This window comes from Haemorhous mexicanus, chromosome 1 (genome assembly GCF_027477595.1).
Source record: "Haemorhous mexicanus isolate bHaeMex1 chromosome 1, bHaeMex1.pri, whole genome shotgun sequence".
NCBI classification, from domain to species: Eukaryota; Metazoa; Chordata; class Aves; order Passeriformes; family Fringillidae; genus Haemorhous; species Haemorhous mexicanus.
The window spans coordinates 83105940-83123320 of record NC_082341.1 but is presented as its reverse complement, the minus strand read 5'-3'; the positions used below and the strand labels follow the sequence as shown (position 1 = coordinate 83123320).

At 40.1% G+C, this 17381-nt stretch overlaps 1 protein-coding gene across 2 annotated transcripts; it reads right to left on the bottom strand.

The window, feature by feature from the left end:
• Positions 1-1609: 1609 nt before the first annotated feature.
• Positions 1610-10777, bottom strand: LOC132331398 (carboxymethylenebutenolidase homolog). Of its 2 annotated transcripts, none has more exons than XM_059854844.1 (6): positions 10552-10777; positions 6846-7059; positions 6113-6220; positions 4187-4242; positions 3626-3717; positions 1610-2006 (listed from the first exon to the last, which is right to left on the bottom strand). In XM_059854844.1, exons 2-6 carry the CDS (start codon positions 7049-7051, stop codon positions 1827-1829), a joined length of 642 nt encoding a protein of 213 aa, XP_059710827.1. In that variant the 5' UTR covers positions 7052-7059; positions 10552-10777; the 3' UTR covers positions 1610-1826. The 2 variants fall into 2 exon arrangements, with proteins under 2 accessions (XP_059710827.1, XP_059710820.1); XM_059854837.1 differs by having other exon boundaries at positions 4100-4242; positions 10552-10773.
• Positions 10778-17381: the final 6604 nt, after the last annotated feature.

The window sequence follows — 17381 nt, the reverse complement described above, 5'->3', positions numbered from 1 at the left end:
AGCTTTCACTGTCAGGGTTCTATTCCATGAAGAGATAAGGTTCTCCAGATTTCTTATGGCACAGTAGTGTTATTTCTTTACACACCCACACAAGATGATTGCATATGGATCAGACTGTGTCTGGCTGTCTGGATAATAGAAGGTGCAAGGAAAGGGGTACTGCAATGACAGCTCTTTTGCAAGCAACAGAGTGCTAGAGAAGCTCCTGCTCATGTCAGAAGGAATAATTGTCAAAAATCAGGACCTCATACACAGAAATGGCACCTTTCCTGTGATTAAACAGGAGCAGCTACTGACATATTGAATAAGGACTCTAAAATATTTAAATACATTAATACAGCTGGCATGCAACTGTGAGAGAGTGAACACTGCTGGAACTAGGAATGATAGCTATACTTGTTCTTTTCCATGTCTTTTCTGTCTTTGTCTCTTTCTTCTTCTAATTCTCTCTTCTCAGAGTTTGGAATAATTTAAGATTAGAGGGGTTTGTAGTTTGATAAGTTGAATAGACAAGTGAATAACACTTTGTGAGATGTTTTATGTTGATAGAATGCTGCTCTAAACTTTTTGCCAAAGTTCTCTGATTTTCTATAGCTGCCAGCGAAGTATTTTTTTATTTTGGCCTCTTGAAAATATCTTGTTGGTATTTCTCCCATGCATCTAACTCAGAGTACATAAAAAAGCCCTTTTAGGAGGCTCATCAAGCATGTATTGTCTGTTGAGGTGTTTGGGCAACCAGCATGCCGTGACCACGTATTTACACTGACAGGATAACAATGTGTGAAACTGCCAGGCTGCCTGATATCAAAGGGAAAGTCATATCAATGTAGCTAGCTAGCCTTAACTTATGGCAACATTAACAAGGTGACAGGGTGGGAAACTGACAGATGTAGAAAATAAAAAGGGCAATGGGTTCCTTAGAGAATCTCTGAGTAGACATTAATTGCAAAGTCATTACCAAAGCAATGAAATTCAAAAAATACACAAGGGCAGAGTGTACATGGGGATGGTTTGTTGGTTTGTTTTTTTTTTTTTAATATTATGTTGTTGGGAGGATATGAGGGTGATAAAGGGGAAGAACTTGAGAGAGGAACAAGGGTATAATGTGAAGCAAAAAACATAATCAGGATTGCATGAGCCCTGTGCCTGATCACCACAATTTCACCATGACATAAAACCCACTGCTTCTGCAGTGTTCATGTCTGGATACTTCCACAGGAGGGACTGTTGCTGTTTTTCCTTGATGTTGATGAAGGAATACCAGAAATACCCTTCTGAATATTGCCAAGGGAATACCTGGAGGGTGCCACCTAACAGCATCATTTCTTCCTAACTCCTTAGTATAGCCAAGCGCTTGTTTCCTGAATGGGGAATTCTGCCCAGTACAGCTGAGAAAAATACTTTGTTGGTAATGAAAGAAAATGTCTGTATGCAAACCAAGGGTACTTCCATGTGAACCTATGACCACCAATCATCATACCGAAATAAAGCCTGGAATTACTCAAGTAAAGGCATGATGAAGTCATGCTTACTAGCAAAGAAAAAGGGATGAGCACTATCATGAGTATCAAGGTCATAATGTAAAATAATGAAGCAAATAAAATGCAAGAAAACTTCAAAAGACTTTTTAATGCCTAATCATCCTTTAGTCTGACTTTTATTTCACAATCTTCTGTAAATATTGTCAAAAATAATTTAAAGCTATAAATTAAAATGTTCCTATTTTAGTTTATGACAGCTTTCAAAATGAGATCATTTTCCCTTGACAGTTTTCTTCTCTCAAATCAATCACTGATCTTGAAGCCTAGCATTTCTTTCTGCTATTGTCAAACAAACATTTTGATCCAATCAATCATATCCCTTCTAGCTTCTTCAATATAAGGTTTGTCATCAGGTTTCATATCCTCTGGCTTCAGTTGTGCAAACCCATGAACTTGCCCAGGATAAACTTTAATTTTATATGGAACTTTACAATACTGTTTCAGCTTGTCCTCCAATAAGAAGATCTGTTAAAAAAAAAAAAAAAAAAAAATTTCCATTACATTATGGGATTTTTTAAAGTTTGCCAAATTTGCTGTTTTTCATAGAGAAAATGCCTCTTTGGGTGTAAGACTGACACTTTTTTTTAAGTATGGGTGAGTCTAACAACCTCAACAGTTGCAGCAAAGATGGTTTGGTAAATCTCATTGCCATAAAGGAACAGGTGTGTTTCTGGTCAGGCTCTCAGCCTTGTCACCTGCACTTGAAGCTCTGATCTTGAGAGAGCATAGACCCTAAACCTGAGTGACCATCAGTCCACAACATTTTGATAGACTTAGTAACTGAGTTTAAAAAAACATGGAGGGCTTTTTTTTTTTCTTTTGTTAACTGAACAACTAAAGGACATTGCTATTGCACAATGTTTGGTGATTAGTTTGCAGACAAAGTACTAACAATGTGTACATGTACCCATATACATTTGCTAGCACAGTTTGTGCTTTTTTTTCCACCAATAGTCAGAAAATAGAAGAATGAACACTTATTTTGCCCCAAAAGCTTACTTCTACCCATTGTATATGTGCAGATTAGAGAGTATTGTAATTTATTTCATGGTTTTTTTGTTGTTTTGGTTTGGGTTTTTTTATGAAGCCCTTTTTTTCAACACAGAAAATGATGTATTTGAGGGTTGTTTTTTGTTTAATGCGGGAATTTCTACTGGTACAGTCTGCACAGAAAGAAAGCTTCAGGAGAAAAGGGAGTGGTTTCAATGTGTAACACATGACAGAAAAAATGCATTTGCCAAAATTGTGCCCCTGGGAGAAAAGCACATTCACCATAAAATGAGGACAGAGGGTGAAGGATTTGTTTTCCTCTGCAGAGGAGACACATATGAGGTACAGATTAATATGCTGACTAATGCAGTTAGAAGTAAATATTGCATGGCTTCTGCATTCCCAGAGCACACTGCTGGTTCTCCAGTCAGACCCTACCCTAAAGCCAAGCTGTGCTGCAGGTGGTATGTTATCCTTGTCTCTGAAGAAAAAGAATTTATGCACAGAAGAGGGCACCAGTTTCCTACCCATATATTTATCCAGCCTCTCACATATGCTTACAGAAGGGGTTATATCAGAGCATAGATGGCAGCCAGGAGTCAAAACATTCAAGTCTATGAGTTGTTGTCTCAGCTAAAGTTCATGCCCATTCTTTTGACACAGTTAATTTTGTCTTCTTGTAGCAAAAGCATTTAGTCATGGCTCCCCATCATCAGAAAGTTCAGTTATTAAGCTGAAAAGACTTATTTTTTTCCATTCAGTGTCCAAATTCAGTGGTTTAGCCACCTGATTTCTCACCCATAACAGTAGTATACAAGTTTTTGAGATGCTTGGCTCATACCAAGTTGGATATCCCTGACCAATTTCACACTCTGCTTATCTAGCCACTCAGAGACTGATGACTGTTCTTTGCTGTATTTCTTGCCTCAAAAAAGAAGCTTTGAATAACCTAAACAAGATAGAGGGGAAGTTGAACTATAAACAGAACCGTCCAACCTGTCTATTTTTTGTATGTGAAAATGGTTTCTAACAAGGATTTCTGTGTAGGATAAATGAACGATGGGAAAAGAAGTCTTCCCAGAACAACAGCTTACCTGATCCAAAGAAATAGTGTGGTCTTTCTCACCAAAAATGAAAAATGTGGGATTTAGTAAACTGTATCTTTCTTCAGAGTCTCTAACTATTCCTGTAATGTTTTGAGAAACAGTCCATTAGTGAGGTTAGCATTACTGCAAGATAAATGGCAAATCAAAAGAGAACATTTCTATTTAGATTTAAACATTAGGTACATTACTTAGATCAGGACATTGGCTATGTGGATGGAGAATAAGCATTTGGAAAGCATCTTTCCCTGCTCTCCTAAAACAAGGAATTTTTTTTGTTTGTTTGTTTACAGTATCCTTAATATTTTTATACCAATATAGCTTATGGCTGAAATAACCATAATTAAAATCTGCAACTCACCTTTGAGTTGAGCATTTCTAGAAATTGTTACAAAGCAATAAGTGGAATTACAAACAATGCATAGTCATGTGAACCCAAGTAAGTTTTCATGTGTTCTACACTACCATAGAGGGACACCCCAGCGGTTAATTGAGGATTTTTCAGCATCAAGTGATGTACTGCCATTCCACCCCAGGAAAACCCAACGATACCAATCTTCTTTGCACCGCATTGTTCCTTTAGATACTTCAAGACAACATCAGCTTCCCTAAGACATATAAAGAAAAGTAAACTAAGGAATCTATTGCAGAGCCAATACTTGACAATTTAAGAAGTAAATTAAAGACATACATGGCATTTTTTCTGTGTCTGCACCTTCAATTGTTTAAAACAGAGATTACTTTAAAAAGCACATTTCAGGCTGGAGCAGTGGCTTCTATTATTAAATGAGAGGTAACATCTCTGGTCCTAGTTTAGGGAAGTACAGGTGTAGGCACTTAAATACTTACCTGAATTGTCACCTGCTCCTTTGTTTTCAAAATTAGTAAATTTTTATTTGAATCACTTTGTCTAGGACAGGACAACTAAAGACAAGACATATCTGCAAGTAGAACAATATCTTGCATTATGGACTGTAGGAGTAGATAAGCTTCACTGTACTATCTCTACAGAGTTCACCTATTTAGATAAAGATTTTTCCTGTCATTCTTGTTACATGAGCTAATACTAAAATATCTTACCAAGCCTACGTGCAAGAATGTTACACTAAAATGACATTAACTCAAATTACATTGTCAGTAATTACAAATTTTTAAAAAAATAACTTTTTCATGAGGTGCAATGAAAAAAAACCATGAAGAATATTTTTACTGTAGATAAGAACAAGCAAGTTTTTAAAAAATTGCTGGCTTCTGAGGTCTCAATAATTTTATCTTCTTCATTACCCACAGAGTTTTAAATTAAGTTTAAATGCAGAGTTCATAAACTATTAACTGCATTTTCGAACATTAGGTAGAGTTGTGTGGTCATTCAGGTTTGGTTAGGCTGACCAAAAAAACCTCAGTGTGACAGGGACATGAAGAGGACATTGTGTCCTGGGCCTGTGGCCATGCTCTCTCAGATTTGGTTTGTTTGAAAGGATACTAAGAAAGCCATGGATATGTTGGGTTCCATGCTCTCTGAAAGAGCAATGGATCTGAACTGAAATGTTCACCTACAAGTGATCCCTCAGAAGACATCAAAGGCATGTCCTAAGATCTTAATTTTTTAAGACAGTGCCCACGTATCTGTTCCTCTTTGGAGGGGGATTTTTTATAGTTGTTAGTAATTTGTGTCTTAAAATATTTGGTCACAGCTTCTGGAATTTTATTGTCAAAATCTTTGCTGAGAGACATTGAAGATAGACTGTGGCTGCTGAATGTCTGGACAGGGTCAGAAGAATACTTGTGGCTTGCAGGATGGTAGCTGAGTAATAGGGTGTCACCACTGCCTCCCTATCATCTGAAGTGTTGAGCTGTGGTGAGAGATGCTGAAGAAACAGCAATGCCTCCCATAATTCAGGGAAGCCTTGTTACAGGCACTGTTAAGTTATACAGATAATGATCCCTCTATTTCACAGTGAAAAAAACAGCACAGTTGATCAGATGTATCTTGGGTTTCGGTCAGTATAGCAAATTTTTATGTAGTGCTGCTCAGGAGAATCTCATTAGTATCCATCATAATCTGCAAGGCAGAAAGCAAGATGGGCATGTGACAGCTGGCAGATAACATCTGCAGTTGTAGAAGAATTTTCCTCTTTATCTTGAGGAACTGAGTGCAGAATCAGCACTTGTAGGTGAGAGTGTTGGGATTTTGTAGCCTGTGAAACACTGTGAGACTTTGTGGCCTGTATAATATAGTCAGAAAAGGGCTCAGGAACACAAGATGGGGACAATAAGCAGAGTGATGGGCAGAACAGATGATCCTTTTCAAATAATAGCCAAGACAGTGCCCAGAACCACAAAAGAATCATCCAGAACAAGAAACTATGGTTGTGCAGCCAGCTTGCCCTGCTGTGAGGTGCCATTTCTAACATTTCATATAAATTCTCCTTGTTTGCTAGATGCTTCTTAAAGTTCAAGTACAAATATATATCTTACTTGTCTACTTTCATAGGATCATGATTTTTCATCCAGTCAGGAAAGTCAGCCCAGTGATCAGTAGATGTCCAGGGTTTTGTCCCCTTGAAGAAGTCGGGGCAGATGGTTCTGTGTGAGATATGGAATTCAGTCAATGTTCATTAAAACTGTGAATATCTAAATGTCTCTTAATTTCTTCTAGCCCAGGGTGCATGTCTACATGATCACTGTCTCAGTCATGTTTTACTTGTCCTGTTCTGGTAATCAGCTAGCTAAAAGTATATGTCTTTGTATGGAAAACGAAGACACAAGTTGTTTCCTTATTATTTTCTTAGACACACTTAATACAAAAATAAAGGGATTAAACAAACCTCCTGATTCCATATAAACACATATATACCTCTTTGCTGTTACCAGGTAAAGCAAATGTTCAAAAGGTTTGGTTCTGAAAAGCTTATACAACTTAAAACAGATACCACCGTTTCTCTTTGGAGCACCCATGCTGCTTCATAAGCACAAGCACAGGCACTTCAAGACTCCTTTTGCCTTTGTGCTCAGTTAGCCATTTTTCCTGAGTCAGTTTTAGCACCTTTGGTGGCTCCATGAAATATTTTGTCCATTTTCTTTCCTATTTGCTCAGACTAAGTGGTATGGTTGTCTTATGTCTGTTGAAAACATAATATGCTATGCCTAGCATTGGACTCGGTGATCTATCAGTGCATTTAAGGGGAAGGTAGGAAAGAAAGTTGCTTACATATATCCATGACCTGCTATCAAATCGACTATGTATCTAATGTCTGGGAACTGCCATCCAAATACATCATGAGCCACAATCACAGCTTTGTCCGTGGAAAAAGATGGTCTACAAACATATGCCTTAAGGTAGTCAATTTGTACTTCATGGCCAAGGCACCCATAGTGAGACCTTTCTCCAGTATTATATAGAAAAGGATCAGCCATTTGAAAACCTAAAAAAAAAAAAAAAAAAAAAGAAGAAGAAGAAAAATATAACAAGAATGTAAAAATAATTTGTTAACAAAAGTCATTTAGGGCAAAAAGGCAAATATGATCTTCTGAAAGTAGTTTAACAACTTCTGTAAATAACATTGACATCCTTCTATGAAGAGAGAAAGTAGAAAAAAGCAAAAGCAATGTTTCGGTGCAGAATGCCTCTTCGTCTATTATGTTATTAAGCTGAGAATAAAGAGAAATACAAAAATCAAAGTTATCAAACTACAGACAACTTGGACATGTAGGTCTTGACACTCATGTCACATTTGTTTTGCTGCCAGGTGGCTCTGTCTTCACTGGTGTGAAGCACTATGGCTTCCCATGTCACTGTCTCCTGAGGCGTGGGGCCATCACCCGTGTCTTCATGGGGAATCCTGTGCTGCTTCCTCTGAACTATTTGCAAGGACCACAGCACTCAACTGCTGCATTGAAGTGTAGTGTTCAGTGTTTCTCTTGGTGATGGTGCCTGATAGCTCATCTGTGCTTTCTGTAGCAGCATCACAGCTTCTCTGAGACCAGGAGTACTGGGCACAGTTAGTGAAGAGCTGCAGTATGGATTTGTAAACTAGATTCCAATGCCATGTGCCCCTATGCCCTTGAGAGGGATTGCAAGAAAACAAGCTTATGTGCAAGCCTCATTCAGAATGTTTGAGTATATGGTTTTGTCCCTTCTGCAAAAGTAGCAATTAGAGACAATGAGCCAGTAGATGTACTAGACAGATTAAAGTCAAAAGTTGCTCTGACTCTCTGTGTCAGGAGCTTGGAATGGACTCTGCGCAAAAAGTAGATTGTGATCCTGTAATTAAAGTGGTGTTACAATGCATCTGTACAAGGAATCCAATTAAGTCTGCAGGGGCAGTGATAATAGTAGCACTTCCTAGCCATATACTGACTTTGTACTGACTTTGAGACTGTCCTTGGGCGTGCAGTGCACAGGCACCTACACTATGACTGTCTCCACTTCATCATTTCTACATCAACCTATTATTTTAGTTTCCGTTGTAACGTGTACTTCATAAAACTATCTAATCTTCATGGAAGGGCAGCAAATTCCCCCAAAAACACATGCCTTCCTCAGCCCTCCATTAACAAGAGCAGCAGAGGGCTACATTTCACAGAGTAATGGGGAATTTTGCCTAGGCAACGCGGACACATTTGGAACCATGGTAGAGACAGACTGACGAACAGAGAGTAGAAGCCACAGAGACTCACTGCTTGCTTATGCCCGGCACAACACTTCCCAGTTTGCATGTTTCACTCTGACACAATAAAAGAATCCATATTTTATATGCATTTAGACTGCTTTATACCCAAGATAACCCAAATTTTATATGCATTTAAACTTATTAAATGCCTCTTAAAGCATAATGCAGAGACAATGTTCTTCCCCATCCTCTCCCAAGCCTGGGGCTGCTGTCACCAGATCTGGCAGGGCCAGCACTGAGTTTGAGCAAATATGCTTGATTACAACCATAACCCTGGCTAATAGTGGTGTAGACATACAGGAACTGGGCAGACATGGCTTTACTGCTCTAATCAAGCTCATTCAGATAAATCCACAAGATGGATGATCTTTCATCATCAGTAATCCCCTGTGCTGATAAATGAGAATTGATTACATGTGTAATTTTCATCCCACCTTTCTCAACATCTGTCAGGATTGGTTCTAGGAAGCATGAAGTAGCCTAATCTTCAGGATTAAGACCTCCATTGTTTTGGCATTATATGAAAGTGGAAGGTGTGTTGCACATGGGAGATTATCTCCTAGTTTAAGCCCCCCCATAATTCTTGAAATGCCTGAAAATGCTTGAGAGGGGTCTGTTCATACAAAAGTGCTTCCTACCTCTCTTTTTTATTACCTAAGATGAATGAGCTGGTTGAAGTACAGGAGGCTGCTTGGAGAAGCTGCAGGCAATCCCAAAGATAGCTAACACTGCTGCCTTCTGAGATGGCAGCCACAATCTTACTCCGCTGAGGTGTTTTGCTGCGAAGGACACAACCTGTGTCCCCTTCAAGGAAGTGTTGCTTAGGAGGCACTAAGCTGTGCAATAGTTGTGAACCAGCCTACTCCCTATCCATTGGTTGCTTCCCAGAAACCATTTCTTTGGCCTGTGCTGACTGAGGCCGGGCCAGCTGGCTCCTTTCCAGGCACCAGGCAGCAGAGAACGTTAGTAAATAGTCAGCCACACCTGAACTGCTTAGAAGTTTGATGGGATCCTGTTCAGTCAGAAGATTTATTTACTCCCGCCTGCTTTGTCCCACGCAATGCGGTGTGGCAAAGCAACACGCCAGGATATTTCCTACTTTTCCAGTCTCACCTCATTCCCTCTTCCCACCAATTTCATCCATTACACTTTTCCTTTTCCTGCTTTCCCCGTGGCACAGCTCCAAGCCAGCAGCATCTCACCTTTATGTCCCGCTCCGCATCACTGTGCTGCAGCACAGAGGAGATGCAGGGTCTGCTGGGAACAGGGGGAAAAGTTACTGCTGCTCATGGGGGAAACCACAGATATTGATGAGTCTTGTGACATCCTACTGCTCCTTAAGAGAAAGGCTTCTTAGACATTCTCCTTCTCTCCAGTGGTCCTGCCCTTCCTTGGATGTCTTGGTATCATTCAGCTTTCATGCAAGTAACTTAAAAACTGAGGAGAGTTATTGACACAACACAAAGGTGGGCTCCACAAAAGGGGTAGGACAGACCCGAACTACTGCATTGCTAGGAGCAGCAAATCACATAGTTATATTCTGCTGAGTCTTAGTTTTCATCAGGAAAAAGCAAATCTCTACTTGAAAAGTGAGGTTAAAAATATTTTTTAAAACAATCAGGTTAAACAGTGGCAAAGATCCTGCTAAGGACAATCTCCACTTCTCAGAAAGTGAGTATGAGCACGTGATCTCAAAGTGCTGTGCTGTTTGGCAGGACCTTGAACTATTGATGCCAAGATGTGACATCTCTGCCCTTTTCCCGGGTCGAGTGATAACATTTTAAGCTACAGCAGCATTTCATTTCAGTGCTAAGAGCTCAGTGGACTAAACCAGGAAAATAATGGAAATTCATTACCATAAGGGTGAAAAAATATTATGGTCCTTTAATGTGAACTTGATACTTGATGAACACAAATTAGCAGTGTCCTCAGAACTCTTGCTGTACCACAGTTTGTAGCAAAGACTCAAAATTAAATTTAGTCTTTCCCAAAGTTGACAGCCTTTGTCTCCATCTAATCTGCTCCTTGATGCTTGTCTTTGTGCATTTTTTTATTGAAACCAAAATAATAGTCTCTCTTTAAAGGAGTAGGTTTTGTTAATTTTGTTTCATTTGTTTCATGCCTATTCAAAGAGCTATATCTACTTGCTTAGCAATTTCAGATTTTCCCTTTCAGCACAGATGAAAGTAGCTATCCTTTTCTGCTGTCAATTCAGTCTGCATGGACCAGTTTGCCCTCACATACCTGGAGTGCAGGATCCTGTTTCAGCCCAGCTCACTTCTTCTGCTCAGTGAGACACCAGCTAGATTCCTCTAAACAGAAGAAGAAGAAAACCAGTTCTTGCTGACAGTTTTGCTCCTGGTGCTTCCCATCCAGTTTTCAGGTGCTCTTCAACTCTTCTGCAGATTTTGGGATTGGGAAGTGAGGAGGAGAGGCTTCACTCAAGAGTCATCCCGAACGGAAGGGGTGGGGACAGATCATGCAGAGAGGCAGTCTGCAGCAGACTCCACATCAGTTGCCTTTACTCCACCTTTCATTTATTTATTATCTAAGGAGTTTAGAAGGAAAGGTGCACCCAAATACTGTAATACACTATGATGTGTGTGATACAGACATTGAAGACACTGCAAAGGTTTTAGACTTCAGTATTGATAACTGAGACATTTAGCATCAGTGGTGTGTTTGCTGATGCATTTTCTTGAAGAATATTCATATACTTTATTGACTATAATAAATGTCATTAAAGAAGTTTGAGGTGAATTAAGATGAATCTGTCCTGGCAAACTTGCAGCTTAAAAAACTTACTAAGTCTCCCTAGCACACACATTCAACATATTACAACCACACCCATACGTATTCTCAACAAGTTGAAAAGTGTTCCAGGTTATTTGTGATTAGACTTGCATTTGACAAGCGAGAAAGACTGGAGTCTGTGGTGCCTCATTGAAATTTTCCATTCCTATTTCCACAACGGCACTGTAAGCAAGGAACATTAACTTAGCCCTCGGTGTGACTTACACTCCTTTTCTCTGTGTGTACACATGGTCTGGGTGCGTGTGCAAGTTGGAGGGTGGGGGGGTATGCAAATGAGAGAGACAAAAGAGCTCAAAGAAAATTATAATGTAATCTCATGACAGAGGTCAGTAAAGAAATTTTTATTCTTGGTGTATATGACAAACAAGTTCCCCAGTCAGCCAGCAGATGCTCAGGAATACTCTGTGAGGTAGGGACCATAATCTGAGGACTATGTTAAATAGGTGATAGATGGACTCAGTTCACCAAACTTCAGACATTTACAATGATGATGTATTCATGTCAGCAAGGTGTCTACACTCCCACAGTGTCATCAATATTTAGAGTATGACTCACACTCCATGGGTGTCTTTTTTTGAAGGAAAATAGGTAGTCCCCTAGATGACCCAACTAGTGCAATAAGATTGCTGTGCTGAGTGCATAATAACCCAGGCAAAAAGAGTCCTGCCTCTCTGTGCTCTGGCAGCTGCACACAACTCAAAATTAAGGTTTGTCATGACCAGAAAGAGGGTGTTTGTCCTGTTACACCCGTCAGTAGATTTGCACATCAGGACTGTACGAGAAACCATTAAAAAGATTGCTCGTGTTGCAAGGGAGGGAGTGGGGAGACTTGACTGAAAAGATCCGGTTTGTACTTTGATATTAATGGCATCTTGCTTGCCCTTGTGTAACCCCTCCCAGGTGGGTGTCTTGTACTTAGATCCAGAAGACTGAAGTATTGTCTTCCTGCCTTGCCCCCATGGAATGTGGATTCATCCAAGCTGCAGTCCCCTGGAACAGACTGGGTCAGCAGAAGCATGTACCTGATCCCACATGCATCTCATGACTGTAAACTCTGTCCTGCTGCCCAGCCTTGGGGGTGGTTAGGGTAAAAGGAGAGCAAAGGACTCACTCTGCTCTAATGCAAGCCTTTGCCTGCACATGGTGTTTATGTTTGACCTGCAAACCCTATATCATTCAGATCTCCCATACTTGATGAGACTGTCTTTTTCCCTGCAACATACAATCACCTATGTAATGGACTCAGGATTATGCAGATCATTGCATCCATGAACTTCCTACAGTCTCAAGGAGCTGATGTATTTAATTTTTTATGCCTGCTGTGAACATTTTTATTTTTAGGGTTAAAAAAAAAAAGAAAGAAGACACATAACTGAGTTGGAATGAGCACAACAGATTTACTTGTTCAAACACACAGTGGTGGAATTTCTCATTCACCTGAGGCACACAGCTGGTTTTTGTCTGGTTTGACTTCTTTTGCTCCTTAAGGCTTGCACCAATACTTCTCCAACTGCTCCTCCTGGTTTTATAGAAATGGGCATAGAATAAAGCCCAAAAGTTAATCCTTACAGCTGTTGACTACAATTTTAGTTGTATGTCAATAAAAGAAACAAGATCCTAGGAAATGCAAGCCTGCTGCCCTGAGGCAAAATAGAAAGGTATTCTCTCTCTCTCAGATGACTACTGATATCTAAAAACCCAGATAGGCAGGTACTCTGGTGGCATCTAGTGCAGAAGTGAAACACTCAGATGGAGAAACCAATGAGCAGGCTAAAACATGCCCAATCTACAGTCACCGCATACAGTATTTGGAGTGGTGCTGGTAACAACAGACTCGCCAGGAAGTTGAAATCATTGCAAATGTTGTATTTATGTTGTGAAAAAACCCGTTCAAAACATCTCTGTTGAGTGACAGGATTGCAGCCTAGAAGCTGCAGATGAGGCAAGAGGGACAGCAGGGCTCCCCTCTCCTCCTACACAGCGCCAGCCAGCAATAGCAGCCTTGTTAAGGGGTTACCTCTGCCCAGGTGTCTTGTGAGGAACTGGTGGGGAGGCTCCTGCGAAGGACTACAGCAGAGGCACAGTGGGATGGAGTCAAAACGCAGCTCCGGGGAGCCAGCTGTAATGCCACTGGTGACTCTGTACCCAAGATCTGCCTTCATAGCAAGAGAAATCCTTTGGGATTTGGGTCTCTTCAAGAGGGGAGCATAGCTATTCCTTCTAATAAAGTTTCACTGAAAGAACAGCCTTACTAGTGAGCTTGTCATTTGGACCTTGTTTGATGCTTTTTCTTTTCTGTATGTTAACCCAATTCCTTTCCCTCCATCTACTAAAATGGTTTATATCTAAAGATAGCTACTGAGTCGTCACATGGGAGGGAAGAAACATTTTTTAACAAATCTTTTTTGTTAAAAGATCTTTTTGTTTTGGATTTGATACTCCAGATTTCTGTCTTGAGTGCCTAGTCAGTGTTTGAATAAAGGCCCTTGGAAATCAGGCCAGCTCTTTTTATTGCAAATCAAGGCTTGGCAGGAGGTTTACATGTACAGATACTTTCTTTATCATCAGTGAGAGCTAGCCTTACACTTACAATTCTGTTCTTTACCATTTACCTAGCATGGTACTCTGGAGTTGGCAGCTGCCTTTGCCTGGAGCACAACAAAAATTCTCCAAGAAATCCTCTGATTTGGTTAGTAGTGAGCCATATCCCCACTCTTTCCCATGCTTTCCCATGTGTCTAAGAAGAAAGGCTCCGAAGTCTGTCCTCTGTGGGAGTGAGTGACCTTATCTGCTCCATCTGGCGCATCGTTGGCAGGCACGACCATGTTCCCTGCACTGATCAGAGCACCCGCTGCTCCTCACAGGGCTCCAGGACCAGGGTGATTGCTGCTTCTTCGCCGTAAATCGTCGCATCTCTCACCATGCTTCCACTCCCTTGTGATTTTATTTGCTGCTAAAAAATTATAGGCTCAATCTGTCGTCATCTCTCCTTTTGGCCATCTCCCCATTGCATCCACCCCTTCTTCCTCCCGTTCCACTCTGTTCCATTTATGTAAGTTATTTGAAGCCACTGGTCTCAGTTGGTTTCTGGTTATCCCTTTCAATGTTCCAGGGTTTTTCTGGGGTAGGCTAGGGTCAGCTTTCAAAGCATACAAGTACTTATCTATCTAAAATCAATATTATGACTTTCACCACAGGATGATCTGCAAATTATAGTTTTCCGTAGGTATGCTGCTAGTTTGCAATGTAGAATTGGTTGACCCAACAGCTTCTGGGTTTCTTACGCCTGTCTTGGATTCATTCTTACTTAAAAATAAATTGTTAATGTTTATTCTCAAATTTTCTATTTTTCCTAAAAGAGTTTGTGGGATTACAGAGGGTGTGCATTGCATTGTGAACTTTATAGAAATTGGGTGGAGTACTTTAATTATGCCAAGCCATAACAGGAAATCTATTCTAATGTTGTGGGTGACATGCAAAGAGGGGTATTAAAATCACTTATCACTGTGCAGATGTTTCTAGGTTATGCAGTTGCTCTTCACTTTATTAAGGAACACTTTCAATCGATTTTCAGTACAAGGCAAATTATTCCAAATAATAATGAATATTAATAACAGTATACATGGATAATAGTACATTCTGGAGCAATGGCTCAAAAACAGGTACCCCAGATCAAAAGCAGCATCTGTTTTTCACTGAGCACTATTAATGAAGACATGAGCAAGACAATAGAATTAAGAGTACATGGACAGCTGCATGGACTAAGGACTGATTTCCTTCTCTAAAAAACTAAACATCTATTTTGTGTATGATTTAAGAATATGTCTGTTGTCTCTCACCAATAATTGTCTTCTCTAAAATAACAAAAAATTTAAATCCAGTAATTTTTAAAAAACACTTCTTTTTTTTTCCAGTTATCTACCACTCAGAGTACTACTTTCAATGATTCATTAATTCAGTGTCTTTAGTCTTTGAAACAGAATTTTATATCCAGAATTTTTCTCATAAAAGACATATATTTTATCAGTTTTGTTCTAGGGCATAGGTCATTTTTTTTTGTTTTGTTTTTCTTCTATTCCTTTATTTGGTATGTGTTGTCTCATACAAAACTCATCTGATCTTTATTTTATATTTCAGGAACTTTCTGGGATTAATCAGATGGAAGGGAGGGATTTTGTTTCCTTGTATTTGAAGCCGTATTTGCACAGAGATGGAGATACTGTTTCAGTCTTCAGTACAAATAAGCTGTCCTGGACAAAAAGCTGCATTTTGCTCCCACAGAATTTATCTTAATTTTCAAAAGAGGTAACTTTCATGTATAGAAATCTGGCTTCTCCTCTGTAAATTCCCAGCATGTACTTGAACAGCTTCATTTAACCTGGATTTTCCAGGACATCCTTTCTAAAGCCAAGTGGACCCCAAAAATTCCACCTGCATATCATCCCCTGATATGATCCCCTACATCTTTCAGATGAACTTTTAGGGGTTTTTTTTCCCAACTGGAGAAAGGGAAACAATCAAGAACACTGGTTGTTCAACAATCAGTGAAAGCTGCTATCACTGAACAAATTGAACAAATCTGCCATAAATTATTATACTAATCAGTGTTTTAAACTCCAAAATTTTAAACAGAGTGCCAGGAACAAAACTTTTACCCAAGTTTGCTCTTTAAAAATAGGACTTTAACAGTCCTGTTTTGCAAATATGTCTACGCATTAGTAATCTTGGAATGTATCCAGAGAACTTTGGACTGTATCCCACAAAGTAATACAGACGCCCAAGTGCAACATCAAAGCAACAAGTTTAAGGAAAGTATATTTAAGAGCTTCTAATTATATAACAAGATAATTACCATACATAATTCAGAGCAATCAAGGGGCTTCATTAAATATGTTTGCAGAGAGCACCTGTCTCACCCTTTTTCTAAAATGAGATAATGAACTTTGCCCTAGCATTAAAAAAAAAAAAAAATTACATTTTTGTGTAACCCTGCAAATGCTTAAGACTGTGCTGGAACTATTCTAGGTCTGTGCCAGCTGAAGAGAATGAGTTTCTAAGACTCCCTGAGCTGCTGTAAACATGTAATGGGGCATCTCAGGAGACAAAAGGGGTTCAGGCAGGAATGGGGCCAGCCCCCCGTGTGCATGCTGACCTGCACTGTCCCGTGCAGGTACAGGAAGGCACACAGGCAATGTGCATCTCATGTGGAAGGCAGCACTTGGGCCAGGTAGGCCAACCAGATTGCAGTCACTGCCCTACCTGGTTCAGATCTTTGTGGCACCAAACATCATGGTGTGGAAGAGGTTCTCTTCCCCTGCTCACCCGGACAGTTCAAACATTTGCTAGCACTGTGTGTGCCAGAGCAAGTGTGCCAAGAGTGAACTCCCAGGCTTGCTCTTCCACAGCTTGGTTGTGAACTAGTGAGTTTCAAACTGGATGCTACAGCAAGTAGAAAACATGAGCTTAAGCAGGAAATTCAAGGCCTGATCAGATTTGCTCTAAAGGGCTGATATTAGCACTTGCAGACTTTGCACTTTCCAGCATGGTGCTTCCATCTGGTCTGAAATTGGATCTCAGTTTCCTGATAGACCCACAACGAGATCACAGAGAGCTGAGGTGTTATAGGCCGTGAGACAAAAAGTTTAAGCCCACCTTATTCAATCTTTTACAAGGTTCATCTCTAAGGTGCTTTGATTTTTCCTTTGTTCCCTGGGAGCTGCAGAGATGATAGCCTGTCTTCACTTGACACAGCAGGTACCATAAGGCAGTTTCCTTCCAAAGACCTGTCTTGAGCTGCAGCTTAGACCTCAGGACAAGCTCAGGTGTTCATTACAGCCTGTTCTCCTGGTTCAGGGGGAAAAACCAATCCAAACCCTAAGCCTCAAGCTGAAATCAAATCCCCAGTCACCTGCCTCTTCAAAGGGAAATTAGTCATCTTCTCTGCAGAAGGAATTCACAATGTGGCTCTACCATCACATACTTTCTCATGAGTGAGATACTGACATTCATGGGAAGCATTTGTCTGAATGTCCATACAAAATATAGAACTCAGATATAAAGCAGGTGGGAATAACATTTTAAGAAGAAATTTTGGACAGGCTGGTTCTGAAAGAAGGACCCAGGACTTTGTACCTAAGACATGCCCTCAGTGTAGACCTGAAGATTTAACATAAACAGGCTGGGTCAGAGATCTGTGCTTAAGCTACTGCTCCACCATGCTCATTTGTGCAGAAACTGCCATACCCACATGGCAGTGTCTC